This window comes from Lutra lutra, chromosome 14 (genome assembly GCF_902655055.1).
Source record: "Lutra lutra chromosome 14, mLutLut1.2, whole genome shotgun sequence".
Classification (NCBI taxonomy): Eukaryota; Metazoa; Chordata; class Mammalia; order Carnivora; family Mustelidae; genus Lutra; species Lutra lutra.
In genome coordinates this window covers 82,645,903-82,667,857 of record NC_062291.1, presented here as the reverse complement: position 1 = coordinate 82,667,857, position 21,955 = coordinate 82,645,903, and the positions used below count along the sequence as shown (strand labels likewise).

Below are 21,955 nucleotides of genomic sequence, written 5' to 3'. Positions count from 1 at the left end.
TGGCCCCAGGCCCTGCCCCACTGTCCTCCCGGCCCTGCAGGTGCGCTGAAGCTCCCCCTCTCTCCCCCCACAGTTTGCCGCCATCGGCCCCAGCACAGCCCGTGCACTGACCGCCCAGGGCCTGCGTGTGAGCTGCATGGCCGAGAGCCCCACGCCGCTGGCCCTGGCCAAGGGTCTCCAGGTGGCCCTTCAGGCCCCCAGCTGCTGAGACAGTGACCATTCCCACTGCGCTGCTGTCCCCGGCCCAGGGCACCGTGCTGCTGCTGCGGGGAAGCGGCGAGCCATCGGCAGGGCCCCCACGCCTCGGCCTCGTGCCTCCGCAGGGCCCCTGGGGCTGGCGAGAGCTCCTCTGGCAGAGGCAAGAAAACCAAATAAACTGCCCAGCTCCCGGCACCGACTGTGTTGTCCCTCGCTGTGTGTTGTTTTGCACACAGAGCCGTGTCTGCGGAGGAAACAGATGCGCCCACGTTCCGAGAGGCGCCAGAGCCGGCAGGCACGAGAACATCTGTGTAGGAAGCAGCTTCGTTCATCTTAGAGAAGGGACCCGAAAGTTCCTGCCTGTGTGCTGTGGGCAGTTGCCATGCCCATAAGGAGAGACCGTCTTCCCTTCCGAGCTGAAATGCAGCTGAGGCCAGGCAGGGCATCTGCGGGGCAGGGAGGTGGGTTTACAAAGAAGGCCTTTGTCTGCAAGGTGCCAGGCCTGCGGACAGGCTTGGGGACTCTGCCCACAAACTTTATTTCCACTTTTAAAATCTTGGCCTGGAACCTGAGCTGGGTAGACTACAACCTGCGTCTGTCCATTCGGTCACGTGAGCTGGTGGCAGGAAGGAGGGGTGTCTGACCTGGCGGGTGTGTCACGCTGGCAATCCTGCCTTCTCCTTATTCCCCTTAACGATCTGAGGCGGGGATGCCACAATGACTCCTGTTTCTCTGGGGAAGAACCTGAGACTCGCGGCATTAAATGCCTTGCTTAGGGTCACCCAGCGAGTGAGTGACCAGCCAGGATGCTCCGCAAGGTACTTGGGGACATAAAGCACAGAGGCCCAGACTGATGGCACTCCGGAGCTGCCTCGCCTCCACGTGACCTTAGCAGAAAGGTGAGGACCTGGTGATAATTAGTGGTGTGACCTGAGCGGAAGTTCTGCGGGTACCGTGATGGCCCCGTACTTTTTTTTTTTTTTTAAGATTTTATTTATTTGATAGAGAGCACAAGCAGGCAGAGGCAGAGAGAGAAGCAGGCTCCCCACTGAGCAAGGAGCCCGACGCGGGGCTTGATCCCAGGACCCCGAGATCGTGACCCGAGCCGAAGGCAGCAGCTTAACCCACTGAGCCACCCAGGCGCCCCGGCCCATACTTTTTGTCTGCGGTCCTGTTTCTGAGGGCGGGTCAGGATCCATCCCACCGCTTCTTTCTGATCTGAAAGTCAGGTCTGGATCTGATGGGGTGTGTTTAGAATCCCTGCCGCTCCCAGGGAGCCTTTTTCTGCTGGAGTCACCTTTTCTGAGCCTGGGGAAGCACCGTGCCCCAAGCAGCCCACGCTAGGGTGGGTGCTGCCCTCCCGGCCCCACAGCTACCACCAAGCAGTGCCCGCCAGGCCAGGCTGCAGCGGCATCTAGAGGCCGGCCTCAGGACAGAGTGTCGTCACCAGGACCAGAGATGGCCACACGAGCCTCAGCGTCCGAGGGCTGCGGTGGGTGCTGCTGTACGAGGAGGGATGTGCAGCTGTGCCACCCTGGGTGGTCGTGTGGGGCCGACAGGACTGGGGCTGGTGGAGGCGGTCCCCTGACCGTGTGCCTGCAGGTCAAAGCCCTGCCGGATTGCTCCCGATTATATCCCCACACTTTCGCTCTGCCTCTGACCCACCTGCTGCCTGCTGTCCCCTGTGTGCACATAGCCCCCGACTGCCATCACCCCTACATAGGAGGCCCCACTGAGGTGTCAGCTGGGTGAGGACAGGAACCAGCCCTCCCACAGTGGACAGGGCCTGGGCTTCTTTGCAGGGACAGAGAGTAAGTGCGGTGTCCTGAGGGTTCGGGAAGCTTGGGCTGGGGGAGCATGAAGACCAGGAGGAGGGGATGGAGTGGAACTCTCAGAGCCCCTGTCTCCCTGACACCGGGAGGGTCACTCCTGCCTTCTGACCTGCAGTCTGCCCACCTGTCAAGAGCAGATGAGCTACTGCCTCCTAGAGGTGTGCCCTGCAGCTCAGAAAACTACATTTAGAGCTCCCCGAAGCTGCCTTGAGATCGGCATGGAGAGCTTATGCTGGTGGGTAGTAAGCAGTGTGTCACGTATTGTCATACACAAGCAATGCTGCGCAGCATTTACTGCTCCGAGCTGAGAGGTCTGTCTGGAGGAAAGCGTTGCCGGAATGGCAAAGGCGATGTTGGGGTCATGGCCCCGACACCTAATGAGTTCTGAGTACCTGGGGATCAGAGACAGCACAGCGTTTGCCCTGGAGGGGCCTGCAAACATCCGGAGAGAGCAAAGTCAGAGGCAGCCGAGTTCCACATAAAGAGCCTATATTTCACACAACATGCCTGTGGCCTGGAGACAGGGGGGCAGGCCACCTCTCTTTGGACAGTTGCCAGAGCACCGCTCTCTGAGGTTCTGTCGCTGGGAGCCTGACTGCAGGGAGCTGGAGACAGCAGAGTCTCAGGATGGCCTTCTTCCAAACCAAGTCACCTGCCTTTTGTGTTGATGCCATCGATTGTCATATGTCCCTTCGGAGATTGTATAGTAAGCATTAGATTTGATTTTTCTTTCTTTTAAAGTAGGCTCCAAACCCAGCATTGAGCCCAGCATGGAGCTCGAACCCACGACTGAGACCTGAGCTGAGATCAAGATCTCACTTGATCAGTCACTTCACTGAATGAGCCACTCAGTTGCCCCCAGATTTCTTTTTTTTTTTTAAGCCCATTTCTTACAACTGCCTGGAGGTTCTCAGCTGGGCAAATCACGCTACTGATTGTACAAACCTCTCCGCCCTCCTCCCTTTCCCACTCACTTCAGTGTTCTGAACACTTTGCAGCAAAGACAGAGGATGCAGCAAATCAGCAACCACACGATAAGCAGTAAGCCGCAGCCAATGGCAATCATAACCTCCACGTCAGTGGCCATCGTCGAAGCGTCTTGCACACCTGCGCACAGAAGTGCGGGCGGGCGGTGACTGCGGCCTCCCTCCTCCCAGCCCCCTTGCCGCCTTGGCACACATCCTTCCGTGGGGAAGCAGGAGCCCCAAACCACAGAGCCTTCCACATGTAAGCGTGTGTGACGGCTCCCGGGGAGGCCTGGGGGCCGAGGCTGGCCATGGGAGAAAGGGGATTTCTTTGCAGGTGGAGAGTGACTGAAATGCAAAGTCCAGAGTGAAGGAAATCAGAAGATCAGGGAGTGGGAAGACTTTCTCCCCTTCACGGGCAGAAGTGTGTGGCTGTAAGTCACACCCAGGCCTGCCCTTGCACAGGTGGTTTCCAAAAGCCTGGGCCTCTGAGATCAATCCGCACGCAGAGGCACAACCGACCCTCACTGTGCATCAGGCTCAGAAATCTCCCAGGGGAATAATTAAGGGAAAGTCTCTTTTAAAATGTTATGCTGTGTGAAGCTGAGAATAGGCAACCCCATATTGTACAGACATGTACTTCAGGGGGAAAAAAAATCTTCAGTCCTTCCACTGACAACCGGATCATGCCATCATCTCAGCATTTAAGAAGATTCTAGAAGCTTCCAGCCAAACCCTTCCCCAAGCTCAGACGAGGAGTGCCCTGCACAGACCAGGAACCAGCTTCTCCAGGAGCCCCTGTACCTCCTGTCTGTATGTAGACCACACGCTTTTTTCTGCCATTTTTTCTCCTAAATCTGATTTCCTTAAAATCCAATTTACCTGGAATAAGTGATTTAGTTAAACGGTGGGAACCTTGTGACACCAGTCAGGCTACTCAGAGGCTTTGAAATAATCAGGAGACGAATGCTCCGAGAGAAGGGTAGACAATCCCTGGGTCCAGGTGCCCCGAGCCGGTTAGCCCCGGGCCAACTGCAAAACACAGCAGAAAAGACCAATGTTAGGGAACAAGACCCTTCCGTCATAAAGCCCTGGTGGGTCCCCCTGCCATCTTCACAGAGAGCTGCCGTGCATGTTTAAAGACCTGAGTTTCAGAAGCGCCGTCTTCTGCCAGAGCTCGCAGGATGGACAGGCCCCGACTTGGTCTTTCAGACCCAGCAGAACTCAGGCTGTGTGACATCAACCCTCGGGACACCAGCACTCAACCACAGAGTTCTCAATTCTGCTCCGTGTTCGGAACATTAGCCTCCCAGGAAAGACAGTGCCTAGGTGGCATCTTGAATAATTTTGTTCTAAATCTTGTACCTGTGAAGGTTTTGGTTTCCCCAAGAGAAAACATTTAGGATTATCTTCTAATTGAAACACAGTTTGAGCGGCACCACAGCAGCTCAGTCGGTTAAGTGTCTGCCTTTGGCTTAAGTCATGATCCCAGGGTCTTGGGATGGAGCCCCATGTCGGGCTCCCTGCTCAGCGGCAAGCCTGCTTCTCCCTCTCCCCCCTCTCCCTGCTCATCCTCTCTTCTCTCTTTCTCTCAAATAAATAAAATCTTTAAAACAAAACAAAACCGACAACTCAATCATGTGAAACCTGAAAGTTGCACTTGGCTTTGACCACACGGTACAATAATTCTCTGTGGCCATTTATCCAGATGTTCATGTCCATTGACATGCCTGCATATGTGAAGTATGTTGATAAATACAGCTGACATATGTACACACTGACATGATTGACACCTGTCATAGTCACATGTGTGCTTATATATATATGTAAATGACACATGTGTATGACAGGTAGGGCACAATGGGAAGAAATTCAAGTAGGGCACTGGTTGTGGCCCGGCCCCCTTGGTCACGCAGTGCAGAGAGCCTGCCGGGCCGACTCCATGGGATGGGGGATGAGCTTCCCCGGGCCCCTCACGGGAGTCCAGGTGCATAGGCTGAGCAGGTCCGGTGGGCGCGAGTAGGGACCAGCAGCCCCCCAGCGCTGGGGCCAGCCCCCCTCTGGCTCTATGTAAATGTCGGGTGCCACGGTCACGTGGTAAGTACCACTGGGAGTCACTCGTCATGCTTTTCACCTTCATTTGGTTCTATAGAAAGTATTCAGGATGCCCCTTCCAATCAAAAGCTAATTTAAAATGTGGGGGGCACCTGGGTGGCTCAGTTGTTAGGCCTCTGCCTTCCGCCCAGATCTGGTCCCAGGGTCCTGGGATCGAGTCCCACATCGGGTTCCCTGTGCCCCTGCTTGTGTGGCCTCTCTCACTGTGTCTGTCAAATAAGTAAAATCTTAAAAATAAATAAATAAAATGTAATGAAAGAGGCTGGAGTTGAAAATGAACTCTGCCTGGGTGCACGTGATACTGTCAGACGGTGTTGATCAGTTTTAAGGCATAATGGTGGTGTGCTTTGCTCTTTTTCCCCAACAGTCTATCCTGTACAGACCCATACGGACATATTTATGCACAGGATTATATAGGATGCCTGAGGCTTGCTTCTGCAGCGGCTGTGAGACTAACGATGAGAAATTACATGAGCCACACCTGTCTCCTGACAGCTGGCCTAGGTGTCCTCTCCTGCCACAGCCCCAGGAGTGACCACGGAGCGCTCCCAGCCAGTGGTGCTGGTGTGGGAGCTAGGAGAGCACGTCCACAGGAGACACAGTTGGGGGTGGTGCGGTCTGTGGGTCTGTGGTCACAGCTGAGTGTGAGAGACCCTGCGGGGGAAGGTCATCTAAAAGATGTGACTGCCGATTGTCCCGTGAGCTGGGCTCGGGCACGCTGACGCTCTTCACCCACTCCCAGTCCTTGGAACGTGGGTTCCGTTCGGTTTGCTTTTCCCGCTCCCAGACGCTGTTCCAAGGACATAGCTTTGAAAGGTGACCTGCAGAGTTTATGGGACTGAGCCCAGATAGGGCCTCCTGATGAACTTCCAAGATCTGGCAGGCGGTTGCAGGGACCCATTACACCTGGACAGCCCTGGGAGGGTTTCAACCCCATAGGCCCCCACTCCAAAGTCATGCCTCCCCACCCTCACTCGTTCTTGTGTCCCCACCTGGGACGGGGCCAGCCCCAGATGTCTCTGAGCTGACAGGAACTGAGTGGGGCTGTGCAGCTGGCCTGATGAGCAGCCCAGTTCATTGTGAGTGCAACGCCCTGCCACCGGGGCTGGCCTTGTCACTGCAGCATCGGTGTGAGGCCAAACACCTGTTCCAGGGACCTCACTAGGAATGGATCCCCCTGCGTCACAGCCTGGTACGGTGCCCTGTCCAGAAACCCAATATCCTAGAGCCCCCTGAGGGGTCTCAGGCTCCAGGGCCATCAGGACAACCTGGCACAGAAGGGCTGCTAGGGCACCCTGGAGGGACTGCAGTCTACACCTGCCTCGGGGCTGCACCCCCTCTTATCCATCTTCCACAGAGCAGCTGGGAGGATTCTTTTAAGTTTATTTACTTAAGTAATCTCTACATCCAACGTGGGATTTGAACTTACAACCCCAAGATCAAGGGTCTCCTGCTCCTTTGACTAACCCAGCCAGGCGCCCCAGGTGGATTCTTTAAATAATGAAGCAATAAAGTCACTTTCCTGCTCAAAAGATCCCCAACGAACTTAGGGTAGAATCCAAATTATCTGACCTCCAGGTCCTTCAACATCTTCCCATCCACCCTCTTTTCCATTCTCACCTCCCTCCTCCCACCACCTCACTGACATCCACCACACTGCCCTCTGTTATTCTGCAGGGGCTGGGTCCTGCCTCAGGGCCTTTGCACTTTTCTTTTCCTTTGCCCACACCACCCACGAATCCCAATCACATGTGACATTGTCCCTCTTACTTTTCTTTCATTGCTTACATTTCACCTTTGCGATAGGTCTTTCCCAGACCCCTAATATCGACTCCCCACCTCCAAGGCACTCACTTTCCTGATCTGCATTCTTAGTTCCTGTCACCATTTTAATTGTTCATTCACTGGCTTGTTTATTGTCTGTCTCTTCCACTTAGAATATAAGTTCCATGTGGGCAAAGAACGAGTGCATCATGTTCATTTCCGTATCCCCTGTCCCTAGAAGAGTTAAGGAGTATTTGATGAATGAATGAGTAAAGGACAGCCCGCACACCTGCACCCTTGCTGTTATCCGACCTGTGACACTGGCATTCCAGGCTCTCACCTGTAGCCATAGTGCCTAGAGGGCCTTACACTCTTCCCTCAGGCTCTCTGGACATAACCAGTTACAACTCCCAGGCAGCTGAGCTGATTTTTTCTTCTTCTTTCCTTCCTACAGTAGACTCCTTCAAGAGGGGGAACAGAGGGCAGTTCTAGAACCTCAGGTGATTCTAGTTCATCCTCGTGTAAAAATGCCTTGGCCCACAGACTAGGACAGCACACAGCCATTAACTAGGACTGCAAACACCTATATTCATGAACACAGAAAGGCGCCCATGACCTTCCCTGGAGTTTACGGGAACAGCATAGAGAATATGATGCATATAAAATCATCCGAATACAAAACCTTCACTGCGCATGTACACGACACAGGTACCTGTGAGAATGTTCCCCAAAACGTCACCATCTGGATCACAGGATTTCCTCCAGAATTTACATTTGCCTATACTGATTATTCCTTTTATAAAAAGAAACAAGAACAACAAGAAGAGATCAGAGCAACAAAACATCCCCAGCCGCAGCTAACCAAGAAGGAAAATGGACGCAAGCTATGAGCGAACGGATGCGGGGGGTACGGCTGCAGGTGCACTGGGCCCCAGCCGGCTGCGGGGGGCCAGGCTCCGCGCCTCTGCGAGCAGGGCCAGGGGGTGCTTGGCGGCGGGTCCCCAGCCCACTCGGGCAGCAGCTCGCCCACGGCCCGTCACCACAGAAACAGAATCGGCAGGCGGCTGCCAGGTCGGGATGTAATTACCCGAGGAAGCCGCAAACATTGTCACCCCAACAAGAAGCGTGCTCCTGGGGTCTTCAAAGGGCGGCAGGTCCAGGGCCGGCCGGGCCTCCTGGTGGGCACACTTCGGGCCTGGGTGGGAAGCCTCGCCAGCGCGTGTCTCCCTGGGGCTGCTTATAAAAGCGCCGGGGGGCCTGCGCCTCAGGAGGGAGACGCGTGGCGGAGGCGGGAGCTCGGCCGGGGCCATGCTGGCCGCCGCCGCCGTCCGCCGGGCCCTGCTGCTCTGCTGGCTCGCGGCCCCCGGGCCAGCCCGGCCCGAGCCACTTTTCCACAGCCGGGACCGCTCGGACCTGGAGCCCGCCCCGCTGCGCCGCGCCCAGCCCATCGCGGACGCCCTCACTGCGCAGGTAGGAGCAGCCCCGGCAGCCCCCACACTCACGGGCGCGGGCACCTGCGGGCGCGTGCACACCACACGCGGACACGCGCACGCAGACCGGTGCACGCCCCTGGCAGGCATGCACTTCCGTACGTGCACACGCGGACTCGTGCGCACCACAGGCGGACACCTGCACACACAGACACGCGCACATACAGGCCAGGGCACAGGCGGACACACACAGGCACACGCGCAGGAGCACACACACACGCGGGCACGTGCGCAGCCACACCGCCTCAGGCGAGGGCCTCCCACAGACAACTGGTGACCACGGACTAGAAATGCTGCACCGCGGGCAACCACCCCCGCGAACACAGACCTGCACGAGGACACACGGGCCTCGCGCGTCCTGTCTCCTCCACGTCCTGGCCGCTCAGTCCGCCCCCGGCCCGTGGTCGGTACTTCTTTTCCGCAGCGATTCCTGTCCAAGTACGGCTGGGCCGACGCGCTGCCCGCGGGCCCCCGGGCCCCCGGCCTGGCCGAGGCCGTGCGCAGGTTCCAGAAGGTCAACGCGCTGCCAGCGAGCGGGCGACTGGACGCGGCCACGCTGGCGGCCATGAACAGGCCGCGCTGCGGCGTCCCCGACACGCGGCCCCTGTCGCGCCCGCCGCCCCCCACCCGGCCCAAGCGCTCCCTACGGCCGCCGCCCCCGCAGCCCGAGGTCGCCGCGCCCCGCGGGGGGACCCGGGCCTTTGCCAAGAGGACCCTGACCTGGCGGCTGCTGGGGGAGGGCGCCAGCGGGCAGCTGGCCGTGGACGAGCAGAGGCACATCCTCAGACTGGCCTTCCGCATGTGGAGCGAGGTGATGCCGCTGGACTTCCGCGAGGACCTCGCCTCCCCCGGGGCCGCCGTGGACATAAAGCTGGGCTTCGGGCGAGGTGAGAAGGGCCGAGATGCTCCAGGCGGGCTGTGTCCCCATTCTCTTCCCCGCGGCCGGAGGCGCGGCCCGGTTCGCACAGGGAGGCGGGGCGCGCAACAGGCCTACTGGGGTACCCTCCCCCCCCCCCCCCCCCCCGCGACTTGGGCCACCTGCAGAGCCTCCTGGGGCACGTGCCAGGGGTAAGCGCGGCCGGCAAACCCTTGGTGCTGCTTTATTACAACTCACTGGGAAGGGCACGGCCTGCCTGCTTTGGCGATTTAGGGGTGGTGACATGGGGACATTGGTGCGGATCCCTGTGCTTGTCCCTGAGCGGGTCAGCCAAGTGAGCACTGCTGCAGAGAGCTCCAGTGCCCAGCAGGGCAGGGGCGCCCCCTCCCTGCCACTCCTGGGGAGAACTAGCCCGGTGTGCAGCGAGCGTAGCTGAAAACCGTACACAGGGGAGGGACCTGACCATTGGGCAGCACCTCCTTCATGTCCTGTCCAGTCAGCTGTGAGGATCCAGCTCAGATCTTGTCTCCTCCCTAAGCATTTGGAGGGCACCCCCCGCCCCCCCTCTGCCGGCTCCCACAGCTTTGCTGGGCAGCTGTTTCCAAGTGTTTAGACTCGACACCAGCCTGTTGCAGGAGCCCAGAGCTGTTGCTTCCGCTCCTGGACTGCGAGCCCCTGGAGGCCGCGAAGACTCCTGTGTCCGTGTTCCCTCTCCCCTGGCCAGGCCGGCACCTGGGCTGTCCTAGGGTTTTTGATGGCAGCGGGCAGGAGTTTGCACATGCCTGGCGCCTGGGCGACATACACTTCGATGACGACGAGCACTTCACACCTCCCAGCAGTGACGCGGGCATCAGCCTTCTCAAAGTAAGCGGTCTGCAGCTGCTCCGAGCGGCCAGGCGAAGGGTGCGCAGCACGGGCTGGAGGGCAGGACGCCAGGCCTTCTCGGGGGAAGTGTCCCCAGCCTTCTGAGAAAGCTCCCCGATTCTCCCCACCGCTCCCCTTCTCCTTAACATGTGCATCTCCTCCTACAGCACAGGCCTGCCCCCTGGAGTTGGGGGGGGCACGTGACAGACACCCAGGCTTGGCACCGCACCCGTGATTTGTGTTCCCTCTAGGTGGCTGTCCATGAAATTGGCCACGTACTCGGCCTGCCTCACACCTACAGGCCAGGATCCATAATGCAGCCGAATTACATCCCCCAGGAGCCTGTGTTTGAGTTGGACTGGTCAGACAGAAAAGCAGTTCAAAAGTTGTACGGTAAGACTGTTCTGGAAGACTGTCCGCAGAGTTCACAGAGGACATTCAGTATTTCAAAGCATGACAGGACCCCACTCACTCCTGATCGGGAGGCTGCCCCCCAAATAGCACAAAATAGTGCCACTCTGGCCGCCCGGGAGGCGAGCTGCCTTCTAGCTCTGTGACGGGAATTCTCTTCCTTCAAGGTGGCCGTGCCCGGAGGTGGCCACTGGTGCAGAGCAAAGCTCTCCCGTGGATGTTCCCTCTTCCCTGGGCTACGTTAGGTCTCTGGGAGGAAGGAGGGGAACATGGCAGCTTCCTAAAGAGCAGTGGGCCACCCAGGCAGCGGCCTCCCACTGGCCCTGCAGGCACTTGGAAGCTCCTGGAAGAAGCCTCCTGCCATCCCAAGGCAAAGAACAGCGGGAGCCTTGCCAGGATCAACTTTAATCTCTCTTTAATTATATAGTGTTAAGGGCTCACTATTTAATGGAAGTGATTAATGACCTAGCGGTGAGGCTGAGGGGAAGAAAGCTACTCTCCCCTTTTCCATTTAAAAGAGAGAGCAACACCGTTTCTGTTCCACTCCAGCCATTCTCTGCAAAGATGCTCTCGGCACATTTGGATAGTGACAACGAGTGCCAGGATGGGTTTCTTTCCCGCAGAGGAAATCTTACTCTTGTGTGTACCCAGAACCGAACTGCTTGCCTCTAATGAAGCCAGATGAGCATCAGGGGGTATCAGCTGTTTAGGCTGATCACACAGCCAGCATCCAAAATCGGGACCCCCGGAGAGTCCTCTCCTGCGCAAAGATTAGCGAGAATGGGCCCTGTGAGCCGACACTGCCCTGGGGCCCCTCGGGTTCCTCCAGCTCCGCTGGGTGGGCCTGCTTCGGGCTTGTGGGGGAGGGCGTCTTGCTGTGAGACGCTGGACAGAAAACTCCAGCTTCGCAGTTGTCTTTGTTTGAGTGACACATGGAAGTAGCGATTGTTGGGTTTTGCAGCAGGTGACAAGTGGCTGGACATTTTCCCCTCAGGTTCATGTAAAGGGTCGTTTGATACCGCATTTGACTGGATTCGCAGAGAGCGAAACCCACACGGCGCCGTGACGCTGAGGTTCAGCACCTACTTTTTCCGCAACAGCTGGTACTGGCTTTACGAAAACCGAAACAACCGGACGCGCTACGGGGATCCTCTCCAAATCCTCAGGGGCTGGCACGGAATCCCAGCACAGAACATCGACGCTTATGTCCACCTCTGGACGTGGGGGCGGGACGAGCGTTATTTTTTTAAAGGTAAAGGTTCTCACGGACGGCTCTGTTCCTTTTATTCCCTGGACACACTGGGAACAAATGTTTGAACCCCATACCAGGGAGTCTTAGCATAACGCACCCGCAAGTCCTCACGTAATTTGTCTGTTGCGTCGGACTGGGAGCTCTGTGAGCACAGGGACGGCGTTGTATCCCCTGATCTCTGGAAGAAGGCACCCATACATCAAAGGAACAGATGAGTGAATGACTGACTGACTGACTGAATGAGTGAACGACCAACTGTGCCAGGCCCTGAGGTGGTTGCCAAAGACTAGTTCTGCAGAGAACAGACCTTAGAAGTGGCCCACTAGAATTATGTGGTGAAGGGAAGGATGAGTGGACAAGGTGGCCACTGCCCCTGGAACCAGATGCTGGAGCCACCCAGAATTCAGGGCTTGCCCCAGCCTCGGAGGACACATAGGACCCCAGGTGCCCCGAAAGGGACACAGGGAATAGTGTGGTGGGGGAGGTATGGATGGGGGGTGAGGGGGTAGTGAGACACAGGAGGCCGAAGCAGAGCTTTAGGGTGAGTGAGGGTGAAAACACAGGCGGGAGAGACAGTTGAGCCCATGGAGGTATGACAGGGCCCCCACACGGGATGAGATTAGGTTGGAAAGACCAGGCCGGCCTGAGCACCCAGAGCCTCCATGCTCGGGGGCTGGACCTCACCCAGCAGGCAGTGAGGAATCGTGGTTTCCAAGCAGGGAAGATCCGTGTTTTCGTGTTAGGCAGAAACTGAGGTGGGGGCCCTGGTGGTGGTGTGTGTTGGGGGGGGGACACGGAGCAGGCAGGCCAAGGGTCTCCTGCAGCTTCCTCCCTTCACTCATAGATCGCCTTGCTCTGACCTCTGTGCCCCTGTCACTGAGGCGGGCTGCCTTAGCAAACCAAATCCGTGGCATCTAAACACCAACAGGATTCTGTGGTTGCTGGTGTTTCCCTTCCCCAAACGTACGCCCTAGGGGGAAGCTGTGCGCCCTGTCTCTGCCCCACTCCCTAGTAATACAACCCTATCACCTGAAACCACTCAGGACTCTGTGAGGCCAGAGCCCAGCTAGAAGGATGCTGTGTACAGACTGGGCCGCACAGGAATTTGGTCTTAATTTTCCTGACATCACACGAAGGAAGAATTACCTTGGTTCAGTTACATAAAGAAATTACAAGGGTGGACTTCTCTGGTTTAGATCTTACAGAGTTAGAAGCACAGCATTCCACGCTTTAGGAAGTCCTGGACTAGAACTTAGACTGGCAACACTCAAAGATTCTTAATTATAGAATTAGGTCATTGTGGGGGACTGCTATCATATGGCTGTACTTTATGCTTGGAGCTTTAAAAATACCTTAAAGTTAACTTGCTGTGAATACTTTGAATTCAAAAAAGTCTTCCAGTTAGAGTGAATTGCACCCCTGGCTGGACACCCGTCATTCACTGTTCTAAAAGGCAAACTTTTGGCCAGGGGTTGGTAGGGAGGAGACGGAGGGGTGGGAGAGGGGGAGGGAATGAGGGAAAGGCTGCTCACATGGTTGGTGGCTAAGGAAGGTAACTGGCTGTGACCTGGTGTAGGTTGTGAGCACAAAATATTGAACCCGTGGATGTGTTCTATTTTCTGATGACAGTATGTTAATAAGCAGCATTAGGAACTAGTAAGGAGATCTTAGAATAATCCTGTGCTCCTAATTCAGAGCCTGAAATTAGCATTTGGATCTTGAAAAGAAAGGGAACCTAATGACAAGCTTACAAGGACAGTGGGTGGAGTCATGTGGATGGGACATGGGAGGAGGGGGCTGCACCGTCTGCCTGGGCTGTGACTGGATGGACCACTTCAACCCCTCTCTCCAGTTTCACTTGTATCCTGGGGTTGGTGGTGGAACTACATGATCCTAAAACCCTGAAAAAAAAAGTAAAACCCCGTCATAAGCATCAGGATTGTTTTCTGTAAAAAGAGAGCTTATGTTGATTAGGGTAGAAAAATGACTGACAACCCATGGTTCCCTAACATGTAAAAGGGAGATCATGAGACTGTATATAAGAAGAAGAAACTTCTGTGAAAAAGACCACATGCTCTTCGTCTTTTTGTTTTTGCCTTTTTTTTTTTAAAGATTTTATTTATTTATTTGACAGAGAGAAATCACAAGTAGGCAGAGAGGCAGGCAGAGAGAGAGAGGAGGAAGCAGGCTCCCTGCTGAGCAGAAAGCCCGATGTGGGGCTTGAACCCAGGACCTGGGATCATGACCTGACCCGAAGGCAGCGGCTTAACCCACTGAGCCACCCAGGCGCCCCTTGTTTTTGCTTTTGATGAGCGCCAGTGGGCTGGTGTGCCCTGCAAAGGACAACCAACACTTTTTTTTTCTTTTTAAGATTTTATTTATTTGAGAGAGAGACCACAAGAGAGGGAAGAGTCAGAGAGAGAAGCAGACTCCCTGCTGAGCAGAGAGCCCAATGCCAAGCTTGACCCCAGGATCCTGGGACTCCAGGATCACGACCTGAACTGAAGGCTGATGCTAACCGACTGAGCCACCCGGGTGTCCTTGACAACCAACATTTTAATAGCAGCAGTGATTGCTGAGACCAATCTAGAAGTAATTCAAGACCTGGGGAATCATTCATCTGAATGGAGGCTTCGCTTAGATGCTGAGGTCCTGCCTTCTCCTGGGGTCACGGCAGATCATCGTAGTTGGCTGAGGCCTGTGTTGAAAGCAGTCCCTCCTCATAGTTGGCTCTAATTAAATGGTAGTAAGCCATATCAGCATTTTTTGTTTGGCCCTCAGGGAATCAGTACTGGAGATACGACAGTGACAAGGATCAGACCTACACAGAAGATGAACAAGGAAGAAGCTACCCCAAATTGATTTCAGAAGGATTTCCCGGCATCCCAAGTCCCCTGGACACTGCCTTTTATGACCGAAGAAAGCAGTTAATTTACTTCTTCAAAGAGTCCCTTGTAAGTAGGAGGCTTTCCAGCCTCGTGTTGCTTCTTCAGCCCTACCTGAAATTCAAGTTCTTTGTTAAAAGTTGTTCTCAGTTGCCTCAGGCCTCTATGGCCATGGCAGATCCCACTTCGTTCGCTTGAACGAAGTTCAAGCCCAGAGAATCTAGTGCAAAGCCGTAGATTTACTTACCTCATTCCTATAAGTTAACTTAAAAATCAGTGGTTTTCAGAAAAGCCAGCCTTACTCTCTTACTTGCTTTGCAGGTGTTTGCATTTGATGTCAATAGAGATCGAGTACTTGATTCTTACCCGAAGAAGATCACTGAAGTGTTTCCGGGAATAGAGCCACGAAACCATCCCTTCAGGAACATAGACTCTGCCTATTACTCCTACGCACACAACTCCGTTTTCTTTTTCAAAGGCAATGCATATTGGAAAGTAGTTAACGACAAGGACAAGCAAAAGCATTCTTGGCTTCCTTCAAATGGCTTATTTCCGAAGCAGTCCATCTCAGAGCAGTGGTTTGACATCTGTGACGTCCACACCTCCACCCTGAACATGTAATGGGAGAAATAGGCAAATGGAGTCAGAAGATTTCTCGTCTAAGAGAAAGTCTGGTTTCTTTTGCAAAGGAAACAAACCAGATTTTTAGTAACTAAAGCAAATAGGGCTAAAAGCCAATGAAAAAAGCATTACTTGAACTTCTAAAATACTTGATTTAGAAGGGAATTTCTCAGGCAAAAAAGAAATAATGCATTGAATAATTTTGCCAATCTTTTAGGAAAGGTTAAAAAAAAAAAAAAAGAACGCTGAGGAATCCGTCTCTTTACCACCTAGCCCCCCTGCACCCCGATTTCGTGGGTGGACGAAAATGTAGCAATAGCCATAGGATCCAGTCATGGAAGGGAACACAGTTCCCTGGGAGCCTTCAGTGGAAAAGGTCACAGATTTCAAGTTGACTGCAGTCCACAGTTCCTGTCACAATAATTTATATTTTTCTAATACGTGACAGTGTACAGGTTTTCCCATGTATTTCTCTGTTGATCTTCACAAGTCTGGAGAGTGCCAGGGAACCTACAACTGCACATTTCTAGTCGAGGAAACTGGAGTTCACAACTGTGTCCTTCCCAGAGTCAGACGCGGAGGCTGCTGGCCCCCCTCACCTCCACACTCCAGCCCAGCATCCAGGCAACTTTCTCTCCATCCCTGCCCTGAAGTTAACTGCAAAACAAGTCATCTCGGTGATCAGGCCATGGGTGGCACAGTTCGCAAGTAACAGCTTAAGACATGAGCACTTTAAGCAGCATGAATTTAAAGTCAGCAGATGACAAAAACATTGAAAAAGCCCTCTCTTCCTCTGTAGGGATGTTCATATTTTTGCTTGGACAAGGGAAGATAGCTAGAACTGGTATCTTCTTGCTTAAAAACAAATACTCCTCTGGACAAAAAGGCTGTTCAGCCAAGGAGAGGCCAGAAAACAAGACAGGGAAGGCGACATCCCTGACGCTGGCTTGCTTCAAAATCAGATCTTCCCCATGGAGGTGTGCAGAATTAACCCACGGAGACAGCGCTTGCCGACGGGGGAAGCGGAGTGACCGCTGTCCTGACAGGAGACACAGCTGATTCTGTGCATCGGCTTCATGACTTAGTCAAAATTTTAAATGTCCCAGTGATTTTTGAAAATGGATGCAAACCTGTCCCAAGGAAGTGTAAACTAAGTAACAAGGAAGTGGACAGACGGCCATGGGCCAGCAGGAGCTCTGCCACGCTTGGACAGGTGTCCACACGCTGCCAAGGAAACACCTGAAAGTCCCAGCGCGTGAGAAAGCGCCCCATAAAAACTCAGCTTCAAACACCTTTCCACGGAGTTCAGATTCCTCCGAAGAGATGTGGCTGCTGAGCGGAGGGGCTCTGCATGATCTGCCGGGAAAGGGGTCTGCAGTTGGCCGGAAGGAGGTTGGAATGGACCTTGGGGGCCAGGCCAGCAGACCTGGAGGCAGGGCAGGCTCTTGTCTACAAAGGCCTCATGCACCAAAGTCCCAACCATCTACCTGACAGGAAAGAGTTGGCTTGATTTCTGTTCCATTTCCTTGAAATGGATTTTAGCAGGACAGGACAAGCACAGCGTCGCACGCTGTAGCTCGGAAAAAAACAGAGGCCGTCTATAGGCCACGGGACAGGAGCTGCACAGCAACAGTGGCGAGTCCGGAGTGTGACTTTCTAGGGAGAACTTAGTAGCACCATTTTATTTTTAATGTTTTAATCTTTCCTTTGTAAAATTCACTCATTAAACCAGTTCAATCAAAGCCAAGAACATAAAATGGAAAAATACAGACATTTTAAATAAATAATTTATTTATTCAAAATAGTTTTCTTACCTTATTCACAGTTTCAAGTTTAAAATGAAAAAGGGGGGGGGGAGTAGTACCTATTCTTGATCAACTGTCATACAAAGTCAAAGAAGAGCGGATCCTTTCAGAACATGCACTAAATAGAGACACTGGCACAACGGCCAGTCTCCACCACATCCTGCACCGAAGCTGGAGGAGGACAGCTGTGCAGCTGAGGAGGAGACCCTGCAGATGCACAGGACATTGCCTTAACCCATCTGAACCACTAGAGTCATCTGGATAAAAGTTCCCTTGACCAAAGTAACGTCATCCAAAATAATTATTATCTTAAACCCATGTAGCTTAACATACTTCAAAAATGTCTACAAGTGTACCGGCCACCACAGCAAGTCTGTGAACATGGAGGTACCATGTACTTCTCCAAGAAACAAGTGCCGGGAGCTCCAAGTCGGATTCTGGTTGTAGCACTTCCAGTGGAGAAGTCCAAGAACTCAACCATGACTCGTCTGTCACGGGAAAAGAGCACTCTGAGTCTCCCCTGCCGGGCCTGCTGTGAGTGGATATTTCCCTCATATTTAATGACACGAAGCACCGAGTGGACAAACTCGCCCCTGAGAGCTGAAGGCACTAGAGCATCTCCGTGGCCGGGGCCTGGGGCACGAGTCACTGAACCCCGCCACTGCCGCCGCGAGCGAGCTGGTCCAGCAGGTGGACGAGAATGTCGGTTCTCTCCAGAAGGGCTGCGCTTTTGTTAGCAGTAGCTCTCAAAAGCTGGGAGTAGATCTGCTTGTTGGTTTTGAGGACTACGTCGTCTTCAGTATTACTGCTGCGTTAAAACAAAAGCAAAGAAGTGAAGTGCACAGAGACGCCTGCCAACAGCTCAAGAAGAATCCAAACCGTCCACAGGAACGGCCTGTCACTCTCCATGGGGAAGCAGGTGCTCTAGTTCTGTGCATTCTGTACTCACCTTCTGTATCCACCGTTCACAGGCCTGTGCATGGACACGTCCTCCACTACATCCATCAGAACCAACGTTCCTTCTGTTTATGAGTCTCGGAGTGCCTCCCGCGCACGGGAGTGGCTCCCAGCTGCGGACAAGCCAGACCCAGCACCCCTGCCCTCTCGGCACCGCGTTCCACTCAGGTGGGAGCTGGGCTGGGGCGGGGACAAAGACGCACACGGAGCCAGAACAGCATGTCAGGTGAGACACGCGGTGAAGAGAATCCGGTGGAGCCACGCTAGGGAGGGCATGGAAAGCTGTCCCCTATGTCCTCCCTTCTCTGCGCTGAGCCTGACCCCCCGAGATCAACCAGTGTGAAGGTTGGTATGCTCTCCGTGGGGCTAGAACTGTGCCGGCTGGAAGCTCAGACTCCAGACTTGGGAGTTAGCCCACCTCAACGTATCTACACCGCCCGTGAACTTCGTGTGAACGACGCCCCTCGGGTGCAGGGTCCGAGACATAATCAAGAACTGTTCTGACAGAGACTCAGCTGCTCTGAAAATAGGTCCCCCACAGGACAGAGCAATAGATTATCTACTAGGAGAAAAGATTACTAATTACACGGCAGTTCACCTCTAGCATCCTCCCCAACTTTTTAAAAAGATTTTATTTTATTTATTTGACAGCAAGAGACATAGTGAGAGGGGGAACACCAGCAGGGGGAGTGGGAGAAGGAAGAAGCAGGCTTTCCGCTGAGCGGAGGCCCGATGCAGGGCTCGATCCCAGGACCCTGGGACCACGACCTGAGCCAAAGGCAGATGCTTAATGACTGAGCCACCCAGGCGCCCTTTTTTCGTTTTTTAAACGAGTCCAGATGCAATACCAACTCTCCGGCCACACGTGGCCATCTACAGCTGACAGCAGATCGTCTCTGCAGAATGTGCACATCTGCATCTGAACCGCGTGGTAACCACTGCCTCAGAAGGGCAAGGACGTGTTCATTCCTACCTTACGTATGTAAAAACCAAGGCTCAAAAGGGCTAAATAACTGGATTCATGTCAAAACATATTCTGACTTCAAATGCTCTGTTCCTTCCGTTCACCAATGTGCCAATGTTCTGCTTTTGCCCGAGCGTTCATCAGGCCGGCCAGAGAGCAAACCAGCAGTCTAGAACCTCCCTCTGGTGTACATCAAGGCTTGGGCTATGAGGATAACTCCTCCTTTTCATGGCTCCGCTCACTCTTCCTCACCAGGACCCACCTGTCCACACTGGGGCTGACCATGGGCCCAGGCTGGAAAGAGTGTGGGCCCCGTACACCCCTCTCTAGAAACCTGTTTCTCTTCTCCTTCTTAGTCCTACTTCTTTTATCCATCCTTTCAAACCACCTGTGGCACAGTAAAAGTGATCGTTTAAAATGCATTCACTGTCTACAGTTTGGGCCTAAGAGGGCTATGTTTTAATTCTGGGTGGGGCTGACCTTTATAAAACCTCTGAGGACCTTATAAGAAATTTAAACTACCAGCAAATCAAGGCAGTAGTACTTAATCAGAACCAGTGCTCCAAAAATGAATTTTCCCTCATGGACGATGATACCACATTTTAGCTGGTGGCCTGAAGATAACTGATGGCTGCTGGAATCATAAATTTAAAACCCTTTGAGATCTGTCCTGACCCTACTTCTGAATCTTAAATCTTCATCTTCCAATTTTTCTTTTTTTAAAAATATTTTTGAGAGAGCATAAGGAGGGGGTGTGGCAGGCAGAGGGTGAGAAATGGGCTTCCCATCGAGCAGGGAGCCCAATGCAGGGCTCAATCCCAGGACCCTGGGATCATGACCTGAGCTGAAGGCAGACGCTTAACCAACTGAGCCACCCAAGCAGCCCATCTTCCAATTTCTATGTATGATTCTCATCCTTAATCAACTCTCATCAATAGTATCACTGAACCATGAACTCTAAGAAGAAAGGTCCCAACATTTCATTGGCTTATCTTTTTTCCAAAGGTGACTATCATTCCTCTCTTTTTCTTTTATCTTAACCAAATATTAAATGTACATATTAAATGGCCAGGAACAGCCCATAAAGCCAAAAGATCTGCTCTCTGCACTGTGGTCAAGCGCTTTCCAAACCCTCAGAAATTACTTCTATTTTGCATAGCTTTTCATTCTATGAAACCCCAAAGCCATCAAAAGAAGATCAAAAGGCTCTATCTGCTAAAGCAGTGAATATTAAAATATAGTACAAGAGTAAATAAATTCTTCATCCAAAAAGCAAACACAACCCAACGGACAAAACAAGCATTTCTAGCAGGATTACGCTGGTCATCATAAGAGGAAGTTAGTCGTCTTAAGAACATTCTAAGAAAATTAAGATTTTTAATTACTAAGCTGTTTCTTTTTTTTTTTTAAGACTTTATTTATTTATTAGAAAGATGGAGAGAGAGCAAAAGTAGGCAGTGCAGCAGGCAGAGGGAGAAGCAGGCTCCCCGCTGAGCAGGGAGCCTGATGCGGGGCTCGATCCCAGGACCCCGGGATCATGACCTGAGCTGAAGGCAGAGGCTTAACACACTGAGCCACCCAGGTGCCCCTAAGCGGTTTCTTTTTACTTATTATTTATTTATTTAAAGATTTTATTTGACAGACAGAGATCACAAGTAGGCAGAGAGGCAGGCAGAGAGAGAGAGAGGGAGGAAGCAGGCTCCCTGGTGAGCAGAGAGCCTGATGTGGGGCTCGATCCCAGGACTCTGGGATCATGACCTGAGCTGAAGGCAGAAGCTTAACTCACTGAGCCACCCAGGCGCCCCAAGCTGTTTCTTTTTAAAGTGGCATTGTGGTAGGTAGAGAATAATCAAAAGAAAACCCAAACATACTATTTCCTTTTAAAGTCTAGTTCTGGGGCAGCTGGGGTGCTTGGTCAGCTAAGCGTCTGTTTTTTGCTCAGGTTATGATCCCAGGGTCCTGGGATGGAGCCCTGCATCTACTGCTCTCTTTCTTGCTGCCCCTTCCCCCCAATTCGTGCTCTCTCTCACAGAAATAAATTAAAATACGATTAAAAAAAGAAAAAAAAGTTCTGGTCTCCCTTTACTCTAAACAGGAACGCTCACAGATTGTGGGGAGACAGCACGGGAGGCCTCCCTCCTCACAATAAAATCCCATGTTTCCAGGTGCGATCAGTGACACAGGAGAAACGCAGTCACTGACTCAGTAACCGGTTTTTCCAGGTTTTGAAACTCTATCAACATATAAACTGTGGAAACATAAATATCACATTTAATAGTCTTTTATCTAATAAACCCTGACAAATGAACACAAATGAGCTAAACAGGACTTTAGGCATCATGCATGAAAACTTCAGACTGCATTTTTCCAATAGTATATTAATGACCTGAAAAAACGGGTTACAAGACCCTCCACTAAAATAAAAATCACTTAAGCCGTACACATGACGGTTCCTTAAAACTTTTATTTGTTTTTAAAGATTTTACTTATTTATTTGGCAGAGAGAGAGACAGCGAGAGACATGGGGAGTGGGAGAGGGAGAAGCAGGCTTCCTGCTGACCGGGGGTGGGGGGCTTGATCATGATCTGAGCCTAAGGCAGACGCTTAATGACTGAGCCACCCAGGCACCCCCTACATTTTTTTTTTTTTTTTTAAGATTTAATTTCTTAGAGTGTGTGTGCAAGTCTGTGGGGATGGGGGAGAGAGAGGATCCTAAGCAGGCTCCAGGCCCAGGGCAGAGCTGGCCTGGGGGCTTGATCTCAAGACCCCAAGATCACAATCTGAGCTGAAACTAAGAGCAAGACGCTTAGGAGACTGAGCCGCCCAGGCGCCCTGATAGTTGTGTTTGTAAAAGATACTGTAAGACTGAAGCATCACCTGGTAGCGAACTACTCAAACCATCAATTTGTGAAAATCAGTGAATCACTGTTTCTCACATGTCCTATGTTTATATTG

General features: G+C 52.9%; 3 protein-coding genes across 9 annotated transcripts in view; 2 read left to right on the top strand and 1 right to left on the bottom strand.

Annotated features, from left to right (window-relative positions):
• UROS (uroporphyrinogen III synthase) overlaps positions 1-407 on the top strand; it is a 30,084-nt gene extending 29,677 nt beyond the window's left edge. For 3 of the 4 annotated variants that reach the window (XM_047702944.1, XM_047702945.1, XM_047702946.1), the window contains one exon: positions 74-407. In XM_047702944.1, coding sequence (XP_047558900.1) covers positions 74-208 — 135 coding nt within the window. In that variant the 3' untranslated portion in view covers positions 209-407. The remainder of the gene's footprint in view (positions 1-73) is intronic. The other variant, XR_007122741.1, reaches the window with a different exon arrangement.
• A 7,732-nt stretch (positions 408-8,139) lies between these two features.
• MMP21 (matrix metallopeptidase 21) lies at positions 8,140-17,127 on the top strand. The gene is made up of 7 exons (XM_047701957.1): positions 8,140-8,344; positions 8,789-9,251; positions 9,966-10,105; positions 10,357-10,498; positions 11,511-11,768; positions 14,550-14,722; positions 14,975-17,127. Exons 1-7 carry the CDS (start codon positions 8,183-8,185, stop codon positions 15,272-15,274), a joined length of 1,638 nt encoding a protein of 545 aa, XP_047557913.1. The 5' UTR covers positions 8,140-8,182; the 3' UTR covers positions 15,275-17,127.
• A 137-nt stretch (positions 17,128-17,264) lies between these two features.
• EDRF1 (erythroid differentiation regulatory factor 1) overlaps positions 17,265-21,955 on the bottom strand; it is a 43,516-nt gene continuing 38,825 nt past the window's right edge. For 2 of the 4 annotated variants that reach the window (XM_047701953.1, XM_047701955.1), the window contains one exon: positions 17,265-17,887. In XM_047701953.1, coding sequence (XP_047557909.1) covers positions 17,725-17,887 — 163 coding nt within the window. In that variant the 3' untranslated portion in view covers positions 17,265-17,724. Of the gene's footprint in view, positions 18,217-21,955 lie in introns of all 4 variants that reach the window. The other 2 variants (XM_047701954.1, XM_047701956.1) reach the window with 2 other exon arrangements.